Source organism: Helobdella robusta, assembly GCF_000326865.2.
Source record: "Helobdella robusta unplaced genomic scaffold HELROscaffold_4, whole genome shotgun sequence".
Lineage (NCBI taxonomy): Eukaryota > Metazoa > Annelida > Clitellata > Rhynchobdellida > Glossiphoniidae > Helobdella > Helobdella robusta.
Window position 1 is genome coordinate 3,258,373 of NW_008704902.1, and position 24,879 is coordinate 3,283,251.

Sequence of the window (24,879 nt, forward strand, 5' to 3'; positions counted from 1 at the left end):
CAACTAACCAGCCAACCATTGAACCAACCAGTTATCCAACCGATAAACCAGCCGACCAACTAACCAACCAGCCAATCAATCTGTCTGTTCATACTGAGCAAAACAAACGATTCCATGCACACATTCGTGCATTGATTGAACTATTTGAAAACTAAATAATGATACATTAGAAGAGGTGGAGGAGTTGACGTAGAAGTTACTGCCTAAATTTGCCAGCAATGTGCGTGTGCGTGTGTGTTTGTGTGTGTGCGTGCGTGCGTGTGTGTGTGCGTGTGTGTGTGCGTGTGTGTGTGTGTGTGTGTGTGGATGTGTTTGTGTGAATATGTGGGCGTGCATTTGCAATGCCAGTCACTATACAAATCGAGTACAACTAATTTTTCAATGACCAAATTTTTCCATCAAAAATACATTATAATTTTTTCATTAAAAAGTCATAAAACTAATATTTTGAATATCTTTACTCAAACAAAAAGATAATGATTCGTAAGAATGACAATTTCATAAAGTAGTGGGTTGAAATTTGAAAATAGTGCTCAAAACAATGAGAACAGTAGGAACATTGAAAACATTAAGAACATTGAGAACATGAAGAACATTGAAAACATTAAGAACATTAAGAACTTATCTACGACGGCAGACACAGTCAGGTTTTTGAAATAACAGAATGAAAATAGCAAACAAATGATGGATGTAAAATTAATCTCTCAAACGTAGAATTTCGTTTTGATAGACACTGGTGAGATGTTGATAAAAAGAGCACGCCCTAATGAAATCATTTAAAAAAATTAATTAGCCTGAAATCTGAAAAATTTTCTGAAAGATGTAGTCTGATTTCTATAACAAACAATTACTTTAAATAAAACTTGTATGAGGAAAAAAAATCTACTATATCACTTCTACGCAGAATTTCTTATGTTTCCTCAGTCGTTCTCTAATCGATTTCGTAATGTTAATCATATTTCAATAATGATTTGTAGTTTCTACACTACTATTAAAAATAAATATAAAAGCTCACCTCATCATATAATATAAAGTAAAAAAATTGATTTAAACTTGTTTAAATTGTTAATAAACAGAAATCAGATAAGCGAAATATTTCTTGATCATCGTACGGTTCTCCGATGATTTCGTTCATACCCTGATGAAGATGTATGTGTCATAAATGTGTATGCTTTGTTGTGTGTGTGTGTGTGTGTGTGTGTGTGTGGGCGCGTTTTTGTTGGTCTTGCATTTGTTGAAGTGAGGATATAGCCATACTTGTTGTGGTTGAAGTGTGAATGCTTGGTCTTCCTAATATTGATCGTGAAGAACACGTTCTGCATGCACATAGGTATGGTTATATGGGTATGTATGGCGGTATGTGTTTGTGTAGTGTAAATACATAGAAACGCGCGCACACACACACACACACAGAGAGAGAGAAACGCGCACGCACGCACACACACACACACACACACATCTTTTCTTCACACATACAATACAACACACGTACGTGTATCAATAGATGTACAGTTATTTATTTTACTATCTTTTTGTTAGTCTTATATCTGTACACATCTCCGGGCATATGAAGATATAACATAACATGATGATTGATTATAAGTGGCTACATTGGGGTTTCAGTTTTTTTCGTAGGACTAGTATTTTTATTTACAATATGAAAACAGGTATAATTTTTTGAATGTTGAAAAAAAATTGAAAATTCTGTTAAATTTTGAAAACCTATTCAAATTGTGAGAGCTAACATATCGGACAAGATTCTTATATGAAGCACAATGTCTGTTTGAGCGTGTAATTGTGGGTAGGTGTTGCAATTACTTGCCATCTTTTTAACAGATACATTGATGAAGTTTTTATTACGTTTTCGGCCACATAAATACATAAACCACACAAGTATTCTGAACACACAAGTACTAAAAGTACACAAATGTTAAAAGTACATAAATAATACTAAAACTTCAGTGCATTTTATAAAAACGCAACGTCAGCCTCGATTTTTTTACGAACTGGCAATTAACTAGCTAATGTCATCGTAATTAATTGAATTAATATTATTAAAGTAAGTTTTTCTGCTAATGGTGTCATCGCTAGAAGGAATTGTGAGACAACGAACAGAGCAAGAGTACGCCGATATTATCAAATGAAGAGTTTTCATTTTGGTTGTTAACCTAATCAGCAGCTTGGTAATAGCATTACTCTCGCATCCCTCAAGAAATTATATAAAACCAACGACGAAATGAGGAATAATCAGAAAAAAAAATAATGTTGAGCAGCAAAATAAAAAACGACCAAAACAAAATAACAGACATAAAACCAACAAGAAGCTATCAGCAACAAAAAAATGTTGAGCAACGAAATAAAAAGCGACCGAAAACAAAAAAGTGATCAACAACAACAAAAAGTGATCTACAACAAAGTTTGATCAACAACAAGAAAATGTGATCAAAACGAAGAAGGAAGTGGTTGATCAACTAAATGAAAAATGATCAAAAGGACTAACGCAGCAGAGTGAGTTTAAAGTGCTCTTCCTTCGGCATTCCATTGACGACGACTCTACATGAATACTTGCCTGTGTCTTTCTCGTTGATGTGCTTTACAAACAACTTTAACCCGGAATGAACTTTTTCATAATACACCCTGTTTGGGGAAAATTTTGTTGCCTCATTTGCACGTATGTAGATCTATGTTATCTGAATGAATGTTGGTTGTTGTTGTCTGGTCTATTGTCTATTGACTTGCATGTGTGTTTAATTACATTCTCGCTTCGTGTAAAATTTTAAATAAACAATCATTTAATTAACTTGCACATTCATAAAAAGTTTTTATATAATAACTAAAAAGGATAAATAATAAATATTGAAAATTTCCCTTTAATATATCAACGTAAGATCCTTTACAATGTATGTGTGCGCGCGTAGTTTACCATTTAAACATGTTTTTGAAACATTTTCAATCGCCAAGTGAGCATAACTTGAACACTCACCAGCTGCATGATTTTAAAATTTTCTTAACACAAGATCCTTGAAACGGAAAATTTCCAATGTTTGTTAACTAAAAACAGGTTTTTCAAAACTTGACTTCTAATTTGATTGCATAATTTACAAAAATATACAAAAATTCATATTGTATGAATTCTACCAAATTGTTGGCATTAATCAATTTAAAATTTGTCATTTCAATTTTACCTACTAAAATTTTCTGGAAATTGTTCAATTTATTAAAAATAGCATTTTTCAAGTTCATCATGGAAAATTAATAAAACTGTTTTTATCTGTTGCTTAAACTGTTGTTTATGTGCACGTAAATATATATTTGCAGTTATTTTTCACGTATACATCAAGGCTTGCGAGTTGAGACCACACAAATAACGCACGAACAACGACAGCAACGAATTAGTTGCTAATTTATAAGACTGTCAGCCTGCTTCAAGCTATCTATCTGGTCCCTAAACAAAACAATTGTCACTGGTTTTATCACTTCCTAGAGCATGCATAACAATAACAAAAACAATAAATTAATTTATTCATTCAGTCATACAAGAATTCATCCACACATGCATTCATTCATTTATTCATTCATTCATTCATTCATTCATTCAATTATTTATTCACCCACATCTTAATTTTTTCACTAATTTTTATTTATTTACCCATTTATTATTAACATGCAAATTTATTCATATATTCATTCAATTATTATTCATTGGTCAACTGGCTCATTATACGATGAGACGACCCTGGTTCACATACATTGCGAGCCTTCATTCTGGGCAAGCAATCATTCGCTTCAGTTAAGCGCACGTTTATTACATCTGTCTTATATACATTTATTTATATTTGCTTGTACAGACTTGAGACAAAAGTTTAGATCAACTGTCAATAAAAATGTCCGATAATGTTGAATAAATAAATGGATGAATAAATAAATGAATGAATGGATGAATAAATGGATGAATAAAAAAATAAATGAATGGATGGATGGATGGATGGATGGATGGATGGATGGATGGATGGATGGATGGATGGATGGATGGATGGATGGATGAATGAATGAATGGATGGATAATCGAACGACCTCTGGTTTCCATCAACATCCTTGATGGTTTTGTTGTAAGGATCGGTCCAATGAATCTTCACGTTGTCAGACGGCGAGACATCATCGTAGGAGCACGTAGAGACAAACGATCCACCCAAGTTCGAGGTCTGCTCCTTTATGTTCGGCGTCAGTCTCACAGTGAAAGAGTTCAAAACTGATACGTGTTTAAAAGTTTACATTCATTCAGATGTCAATAAAAACTGTTACAAATGTTCTATTAATAATGCTGTGTTCAATTCATACAAAAACATAAAAACCTGCATTTATAGATGCATAAGTAATACATCACCATCGTACGCCCGATTTTAAATGCAATTTCAGATACATCATTTGATTTCAAACAAGCCAAGCTATGTAAAACAATAGTAAAGTTAATTGCTAAAACACAACCGTCGTTTGTGCTTTATGAAAGAATGGTTCAGAGTCGCAGCGAAATGAAAATATGTATTTCGGATAAACATAGAGCGTAAACATTTACTTGTCGTTTCTTTAATAAGACACGTACGTATCAGAGGAATTTATTTTGCTTACAGTATAGAACTGAAAAGAATTAAATACAGTGTTAACAAAACGCAATGCAAAACATTTAACAAGCTGTATTTTAAAAAATGTTTGATATGTTTGCCTTTAAACATCTGTAATCAAAAATAGAGCCAAAAGACTTCTGATAAGAAAAGTTCTGATGTTATGTGCAAGTAGAACACCCAACATACACACACACATCACACATGCGCACACACATACACTAACAAAAAAAACTGATAACATATTTACACTCAGTCACAAAATTGTTCGCGCGTTTGTGTTTGTTAGATGGGCTATCAAATATTTGTTCGTGCCTGTGTCTGACGTTGTTTGTTTGTATGCTGGTGTTTATAATAGTTGCAACAAATGATATCAGTAACAACATTCCCACACCTCAGCAATCAACTCAGATTGATTGTTTTCAAACAAGGAGTCAACGAATGTCTCGATAAGAACGTTCGTTTTACGTTCCCGAAACAAACAAGTAAAAAAATAACGCAATAAATTATATGATTGTTATGATTCTGCCATCACTGCAGCTATAAATTTAATGAATTTTCATGTTTCATAACTTTTTTAATGAAGAGAGTAGTTGACGTAAATTGAAGCACGCATCATCTATTCTTGAACAACAGAAATAATAATAATAATAATAATAATAATAATAATAATAATAATAGGACCTATTCATTGCATAACATTCAATATTAACAAGCACGAACAATCATCATTGCTTGGCACAGCGACATTTAGCATGTTTTAAAACTTAAATTTATTAATAAAAAATAACAGCAAATATATTTGCAATAAATACTTTTTATATTCCTATATTAATTTTTGAATGAAATCGATATAGGCCCATATTAATTTTTGAATTAAATCGATCATATTCGCCGAATTCGATTATGATGAGTTTGGTTTGCCTATAATCCCAGAAAGGATTTGCTGTAACGTACGCAACAAATATTTAAAAAAAAAGATACGGTATGACTGTGTGGAGCCATCCGATCAACTCATCTGACTCAGATTATGCACACACATACCTATAGTTCAAATCGAAAATGTTTCAACAAACACGTAGGTTGACACTTGGGAGTATGTTGACACAAAACATGACAAACGTAGAACATAAAAAAAGCATTAACAAGTAAGTATTTTGAATTAATCGATGTTAAATAAGCCCGAGCAAAATCTCAAATCATCAAAAATGGTTAACACAAATGAAATTATTCAAATCGATAAAAGCAAGATAAAAAAGATAAATTAAAACAAGAAGTTAATACAAGTTAATTTTTCAATTTAATTATATAGGTCTTACCTTGAAAGTGTGCAAAAATGACGAAGATGCTAGCGACACCAAACACTGGCAAACGAGCCATCGCTAGGACATCAATCAACAATGTTCCAATTGTCAAAACTATATAATCTTAAGTTCCTATCTAAATTCTGTCCATCTTTTAATGCACAGACTAATAAAATAGATCAAAATGATGGCAATTAACAAGCCAAACGCAATTACTTCTTCAGATGTTATGACGTCCTGTGTGTATGTGTGCAGTTAGCATTCAAGAACAGGAAACCAAACAATTTCCAGTTGATTTTGGTGAACATATACAATTCAAAAGGATATACAATATATAAATGCAACTATAGATGAGCGTTTATACGTATCGTACGATATAAAATATGTATACCAGATTTCGATTATAACTATATATGCGATGTATGCAAATATATAAGAATGCCTGTTTACGCGTGCGCATATATGGCTGTATGATGTCCTCGCATGAAAGCTTCAAAGAGAAGAGCTGTAGCTGCTACATTGCTGCAGATGTTTATCTCCGCCAACCACAACATACACTAAACCACAACCACAAAACCATTGAAATTACACATACGACATGATCATTTATTAGTAAATATTGAAAAGATTTATAGTAGAGCTATATTTTCCACAAATGACAAACAGATCTGTTTCTGATCAGCTCAAAATGTCACGTGTACAACCAACCCCAAAAAACTATTGTCGTCATCGTGTGCTTCCTAAGCAGTTGCCGTACGCAGCAATCTACGCGTGCTATTTTAAGATATCGTTTTCGTAAACAAACTCTAGAAATAAATAATAACATAATTTTTCACATAAAATACCAACCGCTGTAACGTAAAATTAGTATTAGCTTGGACAAAATGCCGACTTTACTCAGAACATGGCAGCAATAACATAATGTTATCACTAAATCGATGACTGTAGTTGGTGTCAAGTTTAGGGTTTTCTTTAAAATTTAAGACGAACATTTAAGATTTTTATAACTTAAATAGACCTTGCACAATCAAATGATGACGGTAATTTCTGCATAAAATAAAATACCAAAACATTGTCAACGAATTAACGTACACACACAACCATGCATTCCGTGAATTCAAAAACCGCTATCCCGTTAACTACACATCTATTGACTAAATATAACAACTGAACGCACTAGCTTCGAAAGACCACTCACCAACTAAAATAATTGCTCTGTTTGGCGTTAATTGCTTTGAAGTCGCTAGTTCGACTTTTTTCGCGAGACGGTTGACTAAAGTGAGCACACAGTCAGTCAAAACCAACGGCTACTATGTATAAAACAAGCGTTTATTTATTTATTAGAATTCAAAAAAACAAAAAGTATTACGTCGGAATATAAATATTGCAAAAACAAAACTAATTATGAAACGGCAAGCCAATACTTATGTAGTCTCTGTAACCAATCTTCCCAATATTTGTTACATATTTCTCTGTTCATGTGATGTACATCAGCTTTTGTGCCATCCTCATACGTGATTACTAATAAACAGTTTTCGATAAAAGCAGTTTGTAAATTAATTTTTTCAATTTTCTGCTTATATTTTACAAAATCAGGATGAAATAACTGTTGATTAAATGCTGCTAAATAGGCAACAAGTTGTAATGGATTGTCAAACGTTTTATCTAATGATGATTTCAGTCTTTTTGATGTCTTCCATTCTACCACACACAATTTTTTTTTATAAACAAAAACACCATCAAGAATTCCTTTATAATTAAGATTTGTGTTCTGAACAGGCAATTCTAGAGCAATTGTATCTTCAATTTCTTCTAGAACATGCTGAACACTATTCCAGTACCCTTCAATTGATGGAGATATATTAACATTCATTTGACCTTCAAGAAAACTTTTAATGCAGCTATGCAAACGATAACCATTTTCAAACAAAGCTTTTTTGTACAATTCAAATTCGCTGATTCCCATCTGTGCAATCATCTTCTTTTCCCATTCTTCAAGTATATATATGTTTTCTGGAGACATTGTTGATTTCAGAATTAGGGAAACACTAGGAAGAGACAAATTCTTCCACAAAATTTTGTTGGTAACTGGCAAAACCCCATTAAACAGAGGCATTTTTAATATTTTGTCTAAGTTTATTTCTTTATTATTGCTATTTACCCCATTGATTTTTTGATTTCTTAATTTATGACCTTCTGGAAATGCAGGATATGTTAAAGGAAATTGGCCGGTCAAGATTAATTCTAGTTCTTTTGGTGTAGCTTCTTGATAATCATACAAATCTGTTTCTGTGGCATCTTCACTAATAGAAATAGACACAACATCATGCTGGACATTTTTTAAATCATTATTTAATTCTGAATTAGTAAGTTTGTTTTTAGAGCTTGCATTTTGATATTTTGTCTCCTCTTCAGGATTTTTTACACTTTTAATTTTTTTTTCTTTCACTGATGCTGTTACATTTAGATCTTTTTTTGAATTAATTTTAAGTTCAGGCACTTGGCTTACTACTTTGATTAATTTATTTTTATTTGAAAGTACACCGAAATAATTTGTTTGGCCATTGTTGTTTTCCAGAGATTTTTTGACAACTTTAAAAAACGATTTCTTAACTTTGGGTCCAAACAAAAATTCAGTTTCATCATCCCAGGAAGCAGAAGCTCTCTGCTTGATTTCAGTCTTCATAACGGTTTTCACACCTTTACTTTTACCACATTGTTTTAAAGTGAAAAAAATTGCACGAGCACACGAAAATTTCATCCTGAAAATCCTACTTATTAATGAAATTAAATAAATTAAATCAATTTATTTAATAAATATACCTAATTATTCAATTATTTCATTTTACAGTTTTGTTTTATAATTTATTTAACAATAGTTAATTTTAATATAAACAACAAAAAACATATTTATCTCTAAGTAATGGTTCAGTTTTTTTTTCTAGGATATAGTCATGATCCAAATAATTTAAGCAAACGCTTAGATAACTTTACGAATTGACAGAATCCGACTATTTAAAAATCGTAACACGGCATGGTTGTTTTGACAAAGATTAACTTTTAATCGTAAACAGGACGATACGTTTTCTGGAATCTAGAACAAATCTATATAAGTTAACTTAAACGCACTACATACTCGGATCATTCAGATTCTACTCAATATACTTTAACCATGTATATGAATATAAATAAAAATGTATATTCTAAACATATATAGAGGAACAATACATATATTCCCTTAAGGCCTTAATTATTTCTTATTTTTCTGCATGTTTTCTTTGGCTGCTGGTAAAACATAATTTTAAATATGCACATGCAAATGTCCAGATTTCAATCTAATTCATTTCTTAGTAATTATTGAAATTTTCAAATAACATTAAGCACCACGATCTATGATTCCTCTCAAACGCTTTAATCCTTTTCTCTATCTATAACGCTTTTGACTTTTCAGTTATTTCTCAGCGAAAAAACGAAGTTTAGATCAAATTTCAAAGATCATCTATCCCATCATCTTATTGGAAAGGTCTTCGAAGAGCGCCGTTGAACATCATTGAAATGAAGAAGTTTTATCCATGGATTGGTTGAAAATTGTAAAAATAAAAGAATAGATTTCAATTAAAAATTTTGTTTAATTGTATTGGTGTATCTTATTATTCAGCCAGACCATCTACCCATCGAGATCTGTTTTGTTCAAACCATTTCACAGATCCGTTTTGTTCGTACTATTTCACTATTTATCACATTCTATAAAATTTTACCAAAGTTACAACTTAGGAAAGCAGCTTTCCTTTTTTGCTAATAAACGAACATTAAGAAAATGCATATGGATTGATTTCAAAAGTTATCCTATGTATAATATATACTAAGCCACAAATACAAATGAATAACATTTAAAGACATTTTTTATAAATTAAATTGATGAAAGCTTGGCAGATACATTGATCAAATTATATAAAGTTGGCAACAATTTTTATTGTTACACATTTTAAATAATATAAATAAATAATCTTTCGAATTATTGCAATTGAAAACGAAAATTACCAAAAATGCTTAAAATATAAACAAGCGTATTAAAAATCTAAAATTCTATGGCCAATAAAAAGAAAATTAGTGAACACTAAATTTTTCGAAAGTAGAAAATTAATTTAAAATGGTTGATTTCGTATCATTTATTAGTTTTCCATTCAGAGCAAACTCACTGTAGGTAGCAAAATTTATTAGTTTCAATCAGTTCTTCGTCATACAAATCGACATAACTGGGAACCTTGACTAACGGTTTGCTTTCTAATGCATTTTGTTTCGTGGCTTCAACGAGGTCACCGTTTTGCTGATTTGCAGACTGGGAGTTATTCAAAATTTGCCTTGATTTTACCTCTGCTTCGTTTACTAACTCTTTAATACGTTCGCTTTCGGCTAACAAAAGTTTGAGAGTGTGCTCAGCTGAATCAAATGTCTCTCGCTTGTTTAAAGAGTAAGGGCATTCCGAAATGATGACATCCCCTTTGCAATCCATGTTTTCCATGAAAAATGGTGAAATAGCACGAGGAGATGATGGAGAACTCACTATAGATGTGCCAGATCTCAAATTCATTTTGGCAAAAACCGGATCCCAATAAAATGCCTCTTCAGGATTAAACCATTTCGACATAGCGTGGTTTTTATTTAAGCGTCCGTCAATTTTTGTGCAAACAATTGGTTTAACTTCATCTAATTTGAGTGGAGGACAGCTGATGAATACGTCGCACATACGTGCTTGTCGGCGGCTTTTTGTAGTTTTATAGCCGTAACATCGAAACCCTTCAAACTCATTATACACGACCTAGAAAAAATGTGTATTAATGTGATAAAAATAATTGTTATACTTAATTTAAAATGTTATATCAAATAACCGATTTGATCTCATCTAGAGTCAATCGAAAAGTTCCGCCGATGATAACGGGCATCTCCTCAATAGCACACAAATTTGCAGTAAAGCTCAAGACCTTTCTCAACAAATTAAGGCAAAGGAGTGTGTCCTTTGTTTCGTCAGTCATCCACGACATTGCCAAAAAACTAACATCATGTATCCTTGATTAACATAACCACATTTATATATTTTTATGTTCAGTATATTGTAGATGCCTCAAACTAAATTACGAGTTATATACATTGTATATTTTCATTCTCTCACTCCTTATTTAAAAATTTTAAAATAAGACTAACATTTTCGATTTCATTTTACAAAGTGCATAATTGGTTTCAGGCAAGTAGAAACGTGCGAGACGACCTCTCATCTCCAGGTCTCTCAAGAAATGCCTGTACTGTGTTTCATCGTTAGCCTGGGCAATTGAAATATTAACAAATCTAGGTTGTCATATTTTCAAAAAAAATGTATGGCAAATTTTTACCTGAGTAAACTTTTTGTTGTAAATTATCAATGCGCGTTGATTACCAACAAACTCGCAGTTTTTAGGTATCTGAGACATTCGAAAACCACATTGCTGTCCAAAGACAATATTAATCTTTTTAGAGTTAACGAGATACTCAATAAAAGATTGACTTAGTTCTTTGATTTCTTGCCCTTTAAATTTTCCACTTAAATTCATCGATACCAAATTGGCAATGAGATCTCCCTGAAGAGTTGGCAGTTCAACTTTCGTGGACATTTTTTGTATTCGATGATGACCTTGGTAATTTAAATGATTAAAATTTTCTTTATAAGAGCGCTCACAGTGACGCAAAATTGAAACCAATTACTTTTTTCTTATTTAATTATTTATATACAAATTTATTATTTAAATATAACATTTAATTGTATTTTTATCCAAAAAATTTAAAAACAGCAGATTATATCGAAAAATAAGTAGAAAATAACATATACATCTAATCAACATTCAAGTTCATCGGACGGAACACGTTACACGAGCAGATTTCTCGATCGACACAGCGCATAAATAATGTACAATATACATTCAAATCAAAAATATTTCATTATTACAACCTTAACCGTTTCAACCTTTACTAGATTTTGCTTACAATAGATTTTGATCTGTTGTTTTATTTTAAGTGTTTAATTCGAAAAAATATTTGTAAATAAAATCGTAAATTAAAAGCAACGATGTGAAGCTTTTGAGCCTCTAAAGCAGTTAAGGTAAACTTATTCTGTACAATTTATTGATTAGTATCGTACAGATATGTTCATCATCATCATTTCTTCAACATCTGCTCACTATGAGTCAACGCAACTTAATTATTCATGAATATTATCATTTAAATAATCATGAAAGTAAATATCAACATCAATTTGAACATTCGCTAAACATAATTGCTTCCAGTCGAAAAAAATTACTTCTATTTAATCTGGTTAAAAAATACCGTAAAATATACATAAAAAAATTTGGGCAATAAATGTATGATTTATCACAAATACTATAATAGTGTTTTATTTTTTATTATTAGAGCTGTTGAATCGACATGCAGTTTTCATGTTGAACGGGTTAAAATGCATACAGAACTCTGGCTGGTCTGTCTATTGAAATACGTGATGCGTTTTTACAGATGCCTGCAGATGCTTGTTTTGAAAGTTTGTTAAATATAAAACAAAATAACAAAAAATTATAATGTAGAGTTCAGGTGGCAGACAGCATTGACGGAAGAGGCCAAAATTTGAGCAATTTCAAAATTTGACGGGGCCTAAGAAATTAGCCAAATGTTGGCTAATGTGGCCAAAATTAGGCTGGTCATCTTTTTTTGCTTATAAAGCCAAATTATGGTGAATTGTTTTTACTTAAAACGGTGTTTTCTATCTAATAACTGACTTTTAATAATATTACTGCTCACAAACAGGGACCCTCCCTTGTAGCGTTCTAGTTTGAAAATAAGAAGATATTTAGATATTTGTTTCTCAATCAAAATGTATTTTTCTAAAAATTATTCATATAAAAGATCGTTTATGTTTGCATGCTTTCTTTATTATATATTTGCATCACTTTTTAATAAGTTTTTGTTTGCGATCATTTGATAGATTTCAATATATGAAAGACAGTTTGTCAGATTAAAAAGTTTTTTCATTAATGTATGTTAGATTATTTGGAAATTTACCCCAACACTTAAATGAAAATTGATGAAATACCTCATTAAATTACGAACATGCAAAATAGCATAATAATCGCATAATCAAGCCCATGATCTTTTAGTCTTCTTTGCAATTGGTCCTAGTTGGCATGAAAATATTTGTCGGTATAGTTGAATATGACGGCGTCATCGACTAATTGATCCATTATTCACTGCATTTTAAACCTTAAAAATGCTACTGGAGGATGCTTTTATGAGGTTTCCACATAAAAAGTCATGATAAAAAGTCATATTATTCAATGATTCCATCTGTAAATTTAAAAATAATGTTTACTGACAAGCATCGACAAAACCGAGCAGAATCAAAAGTTTGTTGAATGCAATGTGTTCATCCGTGAGTCCATTCCATTTGAACTTATGAGATAACTTTCATTTAACTTAAAAAATCTCACCATTCATCTTAAATCACACTCTTGATATTTTATGGGGTTACATATTAATTTATTACCTATATGTGTATATGAGAGTGAATGTGTTTGTATTTTTAACTGTTCATTTTTATTTTTTAATTGTTTGTTAATATCTTATTGTAGCTGGGAAAAGCACTTAAAAAGAATTGAGAAAAAACCCTGATTCACATTAACGTTTATAAACTACTGAACTTTTCGACATCTGAACTTTTTTCATGCTTCAGAGGTTGGATAACTTAGATTATAATATTTGTCAAGGCCTGACATATCACTATTTCATTAAGTTTAGAGACATCTATGAACAAAGTCTAAAAATTTATAATAGATAATTAATTTATTTTGATTTTTAGATATTTCTTATTTTTGTTATTTTATATTCTAAAAACATTCGGTTAATTGACCATCTTCAGCTGCTTGACTATTTGGATAGTTTGCATGAAAATGATTTTTATATTATTTAATTATTGAATGCGTTGAAAGAAACAACGTGGTTCATAAACGCGTGGCTACACTGGTTCATGTTTAATTACAGAATCGATTGAAATCCAGTTTTAAAACAAGACAAATAGAGTTCAAGACCAAGACGAAACTTTCGGAGAGCATATTTCGCTCGAGACATTTGAGGACAAGACAAGAAATTCAAGACAAAGTGAGACCAAGACCAAGTCGCCAAAAATTAGATGTTGTGTGCGTTCACTTATATGCGTATGTGTATATTTGTTCCTATTATTATTATTATTATTATTATTATTATTATTATTATTATTATTCCAAGCCAATTTGTACAGCGCTAATTACAAAAAAAGATCTCAAAAGCGCTCCCTAAAATAAATGAAAAAACCAAATATTTATCAAACGAAGACAAAGACATTGTTAAATCTGCGAAAATAAATGAGTCTTCAGCTCCTTTTTAAATAAAAACAATGATATATCCGGTCTTCTTAGAAACACTGGTAGACTGTTCCAAACCACCGGTCCAGCAACAGCAATATTGCGTGATCCGGTCTGTAAATTCGTTGTCGGCACAACCAGGAGGTTCATGTCATTTGATCTCAACTGCGAACCCAACACAGATGTTTTTCTGATGAACATGTCTGCCAAATACTGTGGTGCTAAACCATGTAATGACCGAAACGTTAAGACAGCAATTTTAAAAATTATTCTTTTTTCAATTTTTAGCCAGTGTAGGTCATTCAAGATTGGAGTCACGTGATCGAACTTCAGATTTTTTGTGACAAGTTTTGCAGCTCGATTTTGAATAGACTGAAGTACAGCTATTGACTTGTCAGGTATTTTAAAGTATAAACTGTTACAATAATTTAATCTGGATATAATAAAAGCTTGTACCAGTGTTTCCATGCTAGATCTGTTCGAATAGTGTCGAATCTTGTACAATTTTCTGAAATGCATCATACTTGCAATTGATAGCGACTTTATTTGATCCTTCATTGAGAGCCTGCTATCCAACCATACCCCCAAATTCAAGGCTGTAGAAGCAAATGATATTTCAACGTCACCAACTTCAACCGAGTTTATATTAAGTCCTATATATATATATGTATATATATATACATATATATATATATATATAAGTATATATATACATATTATATGTGAACATACACTCACACACACATACACACACGCACACGCACGCATGCATGCACACACAGAATATATATACGTGTATATACTCTATTACTTATATTGTATGCACGAATATGATATCGATGAAAAGCGAAAGCTTGCCCATATTTAATGAATGTGATGATGATGGGGAGGACGATGATGATGAGAGAGGCAATTAAAACTTCAAAACGGATCTAAATCTACGTCTACATATGAGTTTGACGTATGTACATTCATCGCTAACCAAAAGAACCTCAATTGCCTTTATATTGTAAAATTAAAATATAGAAACTTAAATAGCCCACTTTGGTTGGAATCTTACAATGGTTAGATTTGCTTGCATCTTCTTCTATTCAACATATTCATATAAAAAAATATGTCTTATTCCTTCTTATTTATTTTAGTTATTAATTATTAACAAATATGTAACATTAAGATTAAAAATTGAAGTTAAAGAAAATCATATATTCTTATAATTCTTATCTTATGTTTATTTTATTTACGTTATGATGTTTAATTTCACCCATACACATTTAATAATTTCATATAATAAAACTCATTAAAAAAAATTCTGCTTAATTTTAAGTCGTAGAGTTTGGACAGGTAAAGCTTTTAATATCGCATTTCGTATCCATAAATTTTTACTATTTTTTCTGTCTTTTTCGTTTCAATACATGCAATACATGGTTTGAAAGTAAAAAATTAAATGAAGAATTTTTCATTCAATTCGATGCTTTTTAAAACGGTTTTATTTATGTATGAGAAGAATTTTTTTCTATAGCGGATATAATTAAGACAAGGCAATTGAAATAGTTTCGTTAATTATTCATAACTATTTCATCAGTTGCTTTATCAGACTATTCAGAGTTAATGTTCCCTAGAAAATGAATAAGCCAAAACGCAAGGAAATAGAGGATAATTAACTTTGAAGGAAATAGAGGATAATTAACTTTGGCAAATGTTTATTTTTGTTTCTTAGCTTTAGGTTAATACCAAGCTTATTAAAAAAAAAAGAAATTTTGAATTAAATGTGTTAATAATAACGAAAGTGTATAAATAAAGTTATTTTTGTTTGTCTGTTATAATATAAACGAGTTAATTTCTCCGTTCATCAATTTTCAATAACACCGTGAAAATAGCTGTCATTTCATAATTCAATTTATTATATTGTGTAGAAAATATTATATAATGTACATAATAGTATATAATGTACATAAATTTGTATATAATGTACAAATATATATATATATATATTTACAATATATACACTCATATACATACATATACTCGCACATGTACATACATACATATATATGTGTGACATGTGGTAGAAAACATAGAAGCAAAAATATACAAAAGCGGTATCGAAAATTAAAATTAAAGTCCTCATTCACTCGGTTATAGAGTTCACTGTACCTTTGTTTCAAGGATACAAATAGAAAGACGATGGAGCAATCTTAGATGAAACTTTGGTAAAGATCAGTAGTCCGGAACATGTTAAATGGTAGGATTAAAATATCTGAGAAGCAAGCTAGCAATAAGCTGTTCAACGGTTTTAAAAGATAAAAATATTGGAAATTGATCTAAAACTCAGACTCTTTTAACAGAAATGACACAACTGCCATTTTTGTGATTTTTTTTACACAATTTATGATAAAATATATTTGTTGATCATAATTTTGAGAAATGGCGAGTCTTTCTAACAACTATTTGACCACAAATATTGACTCTGGGTCCAGGTCATAATATTTTATAAGTAACGTTTTAAACGCAGTTCTTATTTTGTCTAATGTAATTTGTAATTTGAGTGAAACAGTCGAAACAAAAATTGTGACATTGCTCATTTTGTAGAGCTTAATAGCAGTGATCTTTATAAATAATTGTGTTTATGATAGTCTAAACCTAAATAAATATATATATATATATATATATAATGAAATATATATAGTATCATATATATATATGGATATAATATTATATATATCCATGGTGTAGAATGCCAAATGACAGGTTAATTATCCAAAAATAAAAACCTAAAGAAAAAAGTATTGAAACGTACCAAAAAATGGGTAGACAACATCACGGAATGAACTTGGACGGGTACATTCAATAAAATTGGCCAAAGATAAAAACGAATTTTGGGTGAACGCCATTGGCCTTGATAGTCACCATAGGGATTAAAGAGGATGATTAGTTGACTGATTGATTAATTAATTAATCTCAGTATACAGTCGATTATTGCTAAGTCATATGCTTGCAAACGCACGCATTCAATTACACACATCAAAATACAGAAACACACACAAACACAAAATATGTATGAATGTGTGTGTGTTATATATTCACGTGCATCGATGGATGAAGACAGCGCGTTAGATGTTCTGTGCTGTCAGTCTGATGTTTAGGTCCATATTCACGTTTTTTTGTGCTCACAATCTTACATAAAATTTTTGATATTCCGAGTTTTTCTAAAATAATCAAGAAACACACACACACACACACACACACATATATATATATATATATATATATATATTATTTCATTTGTATTGTACTTATATATATATATATGTGTGTGTGTGTGTGTGTGTGTGCGTGCCTGTATGCCTGTGTGTATGTGTAGAATCAGTAGAACCAAAACATCAGGATCGGTTTCAACAATCCACACAGATACTCGCACACATGGCTCAATTGTAATATGTGTATTGTGAAAGTCTATAGACCTTATATATGGTATATACATGTATATATTTCGAGATCCTTTGTCTGTGTATGTATATACACACATTATATAGATATATATACATCTATACGTACAAACCTATATACACTTATGTACGTATACTTTTGTAGTATTGTATATACTTGTTTGTATAACGTGCGAGCATAGTACATAATATATTTGGAAGGCAATTTGTATTACGAAGTAGATGCACATGTGTGCGGATATGCACAGGCACACACGTATACAATAATTATACATTAGTATGTGTGCTGTTTGTGGTTAATTTGCCGGTCCTATCCACTGCGCGCTATTTCGTGGAGTTTGTAGTTTCTGTTGCACCGGGTTTTGTATATTATTGTTTTTTTTTCATTTAGTTTCTTCTATTAAATATTTTGATCGATGCAATTTTATATATAATCTTGTTTTTGTTTTCACACAAACTTGATAAAAACTATTAAATTCACCAGCTCGCTGATTGTCTTATTTTATTTGTATTGCTATCACTACTTAGTATACCATCACGTGTTTTAATTCAATTGATTTCAGTTCTATATTGCTTCATTCATGTTATGATGTGTTATGTTGTGTTATGTTGTTGGATTTTTATTGTGCTTATAATTTGCTTGCCAAATTAACTTCCAATGGCATTACGATTGGATAGAGAAGTAAATGCTTTTTGATTCTTTGGTTGTACTAGCTTACTAACTTGTAATACTTATTTTATTTAAATTTTCAAATATATAGTAAAAACTTGAAAGGTTATTATTTATTTTACAAATGGTTGGTAAATACTGAAACTGGTTCCAAAAAATGACAATATTATTATTTATAATGCCATATATATATATAATATATATGGAGTTGCAAAGTGTTACTATAAAATATAAATATTATTATTTTATTAGAAGATTAGATTAGAGATTTCTATATATATATGTAATGTTCAAATATTGTAATTTTTAATCTAATGAGAAAAGGTTTCTTATACCTAAGCATTACCAAACAATATAAAACTGTATACAGTTTACAGTACAAGCCACCTTAACTTAAAAGTAAAACTTAATAATAGACTAATGACTAATCCATGTATGATACAGACACACATACCACACCACACATATGCACACCACACACACGCACACACACACATGAACTTATAATAAATATTTTTATAAAGAATGATTAACAATAACACATGTGACATAATTGTTTGTTTATAATTTATACATTTTACATCAGTCATTTTCATTTAACAAATCAGATATGTGATCAATTAATTTCCACATTCAAAAAACTCATTAAATATAAAATTAAAAATATTTACAGCATTTTATTTATTAATCTATAATATATTTTATTCACAATATATATAATGTTATTTGTTAACCTTAAAGTGTTATATTTCCACTCAATGTTCACATAGGCCCTCAACGAAACCTCGAATTTCAATGAAAATTCTGGAGATTCAAGTTGCTTGTTAACCAGCCAAAAGAACCCACAAGGAACCATGTTGACAATTAAAGATGATATGAGTGGTGAGCATGATCAAAGTAAGACCAAGTATCATGTCACAGATGAAGTAAAGAACTCAGTGCTCTGTAAGGTGCTAATGCTAGATGGTACCGACTTCAAAGTACACATCCATGTATGTTTTATATCTTTTCTTCTCCATGTTTCATGTTTATTGTTCATCTTTGCTTCAAATAATTCATTTCCATTGGTTTTAATATTTATGTCACTTCAGAAAAATGCAATAGGACAAGTACTATTCTTGAAGTCTTGTGAGCATTTGAGTTTGCTGGAAAAGGAATATTTTTCAATTACTTTTAAGGAAGCCAATGGCACAAAGGTATACACCGCAACAGATCAAAACAATCACCACACAGCTCATGCTTTCTTTCATCATTCATATGATTTTGAACTAACATTTGCAAAGTGCCTGATGAATGGGTCCCTGTTTCTGTTTCATTATCTTGCACTTGGTGTTCATTTTACACTTTTAACACTAACCAGTCACTCACTATGTGACTCATTCATTCATTCATTCATTCATTTTATTCATTCATCCATTTTATTCATTCATTTATTGCTCATTTAATAGGTTTGGCTCCAGCATGATAAGCCTATTGCCAAGCAGTTGAACAGTATGTAGTAATGCCGCATTTCATATTTTCATATTAAAATTTATCACATTTTAATTAGATTTATAATTTACAATATATTGAAATGAATATTATATATTTCCAAAATCATTTCAGAATTGAAATGGGAATTTTCTTTTGAAGTGAAGTTCTACCCGCAAGATCCATGCAATTTGAAAGAGGAATTAACCAGGTTTCTTTTTATTCTTTCTTTCATTATTTATTTATTTATTCATTTAAAATAATTGTCATTACTATTCTCGCTATTACTATTTCTATTGCTCTCACTTTTGATCTGAACATGAAAAGAGGAGAAGGTTGATTGATTGATATATAAGATCAGCCAATATGTGAAAGCTAAACTAGATACAGAATTGGAGATAATAACAAATTTATGAATAAAGATAGTAACTTTCTAAAAGCTCATTAAGATCTATCATGACAAGTCCTGATCATATCCACAAATGGGATTTTAAATTTAAATAATACAAAACTAATCCGTTGATTCAAAATTTGAATTTTATCGAGAAAGTTCTGCTACTGAATTATACAACTACAAGGATAACAAGTGACAACTTAATGAATGTTGTAGATTAAAGGGTAGAAAATTACCTGTAGTCTGCAAATAGTGATGATGTCTTTGAAAGTTGATGGTAATTAACTCCCGCAAACAATAATTAGACAAGACAAATTAAAGGTCCAGTGATGGTGGTATGTTGGTGGGTGATCGATGAGAATACAAATATTTCATTATCTTAAATAATACTAGACATAGCAAATGTTCACCATTGAAAATAATACAACCAAAAGCAGATTAATGATAATATAATATAGTTAAATAGATGTTATGCAGAGTAAATATGCGCTGTGATGCTGTTTTGTTAGCATAACGTAATGACAAGCTGGAATTATGTTTTTATAGATTAATTGCTTGTTGTTCACCATTTATCATCTTGATGTATTTGTTTATTTTATCTTAGGTATCAGATGTATTTGCAAGTCAGGGTGGATATTTTGGCGGGAAGGTGAGTTAATCTTTAATTTGGCATGATCCTAGGACAGTGCCTGCAATTGAATTGAAAACAAATTATTTACACGTAAATAAGTTGCTGTAATTTGTAGGTTAGAGTTTTTTTCAAAATAAAATTTATATTTCTAAGAGTCTTTTCACGCTTTTTAATCATGTGCACTCACTCATTCATTCTTATCTCAAGCACTGTTCTAGGTTTTTGCCTTTTATTTTATTTATTTATTTTTTTTTATCAATACCTGTTTTTATTAAAATTATTTTTTTTTTCATTTAAAAAATGTGTTTTAAATTATTCTTCAAACATGTTCAGTATCGTTTATTTATTGTTTTCGAATTATGCCATAGTTTAAAATGAAACACACATTTATTCCTAGAGGTATTTTAAAATTGAAACAAATTATTGTAAAACCTAACTCGTAAGCTTGTTGAGTGGCTACAATAAATATCTTCCATAGATAACGTTTGCACAAACAGAAAGTTAAAACTTAATCGTAGCTTGAGTGAGCTCAAGACAAGTGGTGTATAAGTGCTGCAAAATTTAATGCTCTCTAAAAATCATTTCCTAGAATAATACATCCAACCGTAGCTAACAATAAATTTCTACTTTTTTATGCCATTAATATTCCGACGGAAAAATAATAATTTTACTTTGGTTAAATGGTAATATGGTTTGTCGTTAATAGTAAGTAGGTAATTGTAGTTATAGCAATCGTAACATTCTCTGGATCATCGAATCTGCCTGGTTGCTGCAATAGCGTGTAACACCACTGTTTCTATGTATGTACTGGACACGGACAGGATAAATGATTCTGTATGAAAGGTTTTGAAGATGTTGACGTCAGTATGCTAATGAGACAGCTCTATTTTGTTTACCCATTGAGCTTGCTAACAGGATGTTCTTCAAATCTGCTGTATATTTTTCGTCATGATAATTTTCTAATTTTAAAGAGTTATTATAATTATATTATTATTATACAACACTTTTTATATATATATATAAGTATATATATTATATGTGTATGATATTTGTATATTATCTTTTTATCATTGCTATTATTTGTTAAATGTAATTAATGTCAGAAGATGAAAAGTTACATGAGATGCGTCAATTTTCCATTTAATCAATTTTAACTAAAAAATTTTCGAAATGATTTAAACGTGAAACAAACGGTTACTCACAAAGTTTAAAATTATGTACGCAGATTGCTTTGTTCCCATCACGCCAATGCCATCCTCGGCGGGTACGCCTGCCAATCGCAACTCGGGGACTGGGACCCTAACGAGCATGACCAGGGCTTCGAGTATGTTAAAAATTTGAAGTTCTGCCCCGGCCAGACTGATGATCTGATTGAAGCCATTGCAGAGCAGCACAAAGACAATCAGTTATTAAATTTTGTCAATTTTTTTGAAAAATTTCTATTGCTGCCAATTGTTACATGCTTCTGAAATAAATGTTTGTTACATGAAATTATAAATTTATACATTGGTGTTTGTATTTATCTTGCGTATTATATGTTCACTCACCATCTTGATACACATTAATTATTATTGATTTAAATTCAAAACATTTTCAATTTTCCTCTTTTCATGTGACTTAAACGTTTTAGCCACTTGAATTGCATTTATAAACAGCAAACCAAATTGTATGATAAATATTGAATCCCATTGCATGCAGTGGCATGGAAGCAGCTGAGGCAGAGTACAGGTACCTGGAAAATGTCAGAACCATGTCTCTTTATGGAGTGCACATGATCAATGCGAGGGTTAGATGTAACTTCAATGTAGTCTTGTTAATTTCAATTGATCAGTTAGTTACTTTTCATTATAAAAAATAGTACAACGTTAAACTTATTCCTGTTAATTACACCTACACACAAATGTTTTTTACGGCCAGGATGAAGACCACAGACAAGTTTCATTGGGCATATGTGCGGATGGCCTGCTGGTGTTCATGGAGAGGATAAGATTGCACAGATACGTCTGGGCTAAAATAATGAAGATTGCTTACAAAAGAAACAAGTTTACTATCCACGTTCGACCAGATAGTCCAAAGGAGCCAGTACGCTATGCTGCCTCAGTTATCTTGCTATCTTGTTTTTTTTTCAGTTTATTTTGTTTTAAAATTTAATGAATAATTAGAAGTTTGATTAATTGTTGGATGTTTCGAATGATGTTTCGTTTCAGATTCCATTAGTAGTGTACCATCTCCTGAACTACAAGACTGCCAAGAGAACCTGGAGACTTGCTGTTGAACATCACATGTTCTTCAGGTATTTGTTTATTGACGTTTTCGTGTAAATATATTCATTGATAACAAAAGGCTTTAAAATTTTGCTGGCTACAGTTTGTTATAATTGATGCAAATGTGTTTCAAACTTTTAGGATAAATGTTGAAATTTAAATTGGTATGTTAGCATCTGTTATAGTCACTTTTAGAGGCATTTGTATATAACTAAAGCAGTTTATAAAATTGTACAAGCTACTGAGACTCATTCAAAAATCGATCCAGGCACTTCTCTAATGAATGAGATAATGTTATGGTTGATTTTGTGATGTTTTTCTTGCCTATTGAAGACCATCACAACCCATAAATTATATTTTAAACTGATATTCTAACACTACTAGTATTTCAGCAATAAGTCATTGCAATTGAAAATTGAAATTAAGCATAATTTTATCGTGCTACCACCGTAAAATTGTCTCATTTTTCAAAATCATCTCATGTTATATAATTATTTGCGCAACAAAACAACAGACTGAAGGAGCCAAACGAGGTAGGCAGAGGAGTGTTCACGAGGAAAGGTGCCACTTATTGTGGAGTCACTCAGTACCAAGCAGGGAGAGCAGCGGAAAATATACAGAGGGAGACAACGAACTTTCCCAGAGAGTACCACACCATGGGTAGAGGTGGACTCGATGCCCAGCGAGACATGGGTAATTATAATTAGAATTGCATATTGATTTTTTTTCCAATTTCGGAGTTTCGAGTCAACGTTTTTAATTGTTCATTGGTTAGTTTTGAGTATTTTTGCTAGTGCTTTTGAGTTTCACAGTAAATTTATTATTGTTGAATTTTAAAAAATATGTAGCTAGAACAGCAAAAGATAATAATGTCTGGTGGGATGAAAATTTACTTTGAACCACGAACATTCCAAACAGGATACAATTACCTGACGATGACAGTAGACAGAACAGAGGAGACCATCTCAGTGAGTCACACAACTCGCACACTGGATAGAACGAATAGAAAGAACAAACCTTCCATGCAAGATAATAATGACTTTGAAAATCAAGAAAATGTTTGTATACATTGACACGATCATTTTAAATAATATTTCTCTTTAGAGCTTTTAAATAATTTTTATTAGGTTAGCCTTGTATTAAAATGTTAATTTCCATTTCTATTGTCTGTTAGCTTGAACTGACAGTTCATTTTTTGCTGCCAAAAATATTACCCAATGAACAATTTTAAGAGTCCAGGTGGTTTAATAAATCTTTTATTTGTTAATCTCTACCTTTTCTTTCAGTTCATCAACTTTTTCTTCATAAACTCTACAATTCTAGGTTCTGCAGCTATTTAAATTCTGGAGTTTTCTTTTAAAATAAAATTTGTGCAAACGCAGATGATTCCGGTGTACGATGATGATGGCAATCTGTTGGCCTACAAGAAGATTGAGATGACTTCTGATTTCCAGAATGATGTCTTCATGACTTCACCAAGACAGAATTATGGAAGTGATTATGGACGAGTATGTATTGGCTGACACCGTTCATGACTTTGTGCATTATGATTGGAATGCATCTTATTTGTTATGAAACGTGAAAGTTTAAAGGCATTTTCTTGGATAGATGGTCGTCAATAATATTCTTGTGCTCTTCATTATTTACGTATTCAGACTTTCTGTTAA

At 30.9% G+C, this 24,879-nt stretch overlaps 4 protein-coding genes across 4 annotated transcripts; 1 reads left to right on the plus strand and 3 right to left on the minus strand.

The window, feature by feature from the left end:
• Positions 1 to 1,726: 1,726 nt before the first annotated feature.
• Positions 1,727 to 5,999, minus strand: HELRODRAFT_162387 (hypothetical protein; the record flags this gene model as incomplete). Its single annotated transcript, XM_009024607.1, has 4 exons — positions 1,727 to 1,779; positions 2,501 to 2,637; positions 4,075 to 4,249; positions 5,939 to 5,999. The coding sequence occupies 4 exons, from the start codon at positions 5,997 to 5,999 to the stop codon at positions 1,727 to 1,729; spliced, it is 426 nt and encodes a 141-aa protein (XP_009022855.1).
• A 1,344-nt stretch (positions 6,000 to 7,343) lies between these two features.
• Positions 7,344 to 8,003, minus strand: HELRODRAFT_150875 (hypothetical protein; the record flags this gene model as incomplete). Its single annotated transcript, XM_009024608.1, has 1 exon — positions 7,344 to 8,003. A coding segment is annotated over one exon (660 nt), but the record flags the coding sequence as incomplete, so codon positions are not given.
• Positions 8,004 to 10,118: 2,115 nt separating this feature from the next.
• HELRODRAFT_162389 (hypothetical protein) lies at positions 10,119 to 11,568 on the minus strand (the record flags this gene model as incomplete). The annotated part of the gene is made up of 4 exons (XM_009024609.1): positions 10,119 to 10,742; positions 10,813 to 10,990; positions 11,126 to 11,241; positions 11,311 to 11,568. The coding sequence occupies 4 exons, from the start codon at positions 11,566 to 11,568 to the stop codon at positions 10,119 to 10,121; spliced, it is 1,176 nt and encodes a 391-aa protein (XP_009022857.1).
• Positions 11,569 to 19,328: 7,760 nt separating this feature from the next.
• On the plus strand, positions 19,329 to 23,269 carry HELRODRAFT_66975 (hypothetical protein; the record flags this gene model as incomplete). Its single annotated transcript, XM_009024258.1, has 9 exons — positions 19,329 to 19,445; positions 19,545 to 19,649; positions 19,902 to 19,944; positions 20,059 to 20,134; positions 20,922 to 20,966; positions 22,174 to 22,353; positions 22,647 to 22,734; positions 22,866 to 23,030; positions 23,156 to 23,269. The coding sequence occupies 9 exons, from the start codon at positions 19,329 to 19,331 to the stop codon at positions 23,267 to 23,269; spliced, it is 933 nt and encodes a 310-aa protein (XP_009022506.1).
• Positions 23,270 to 24,879: the final 1,610 nt, after the last annotated feature.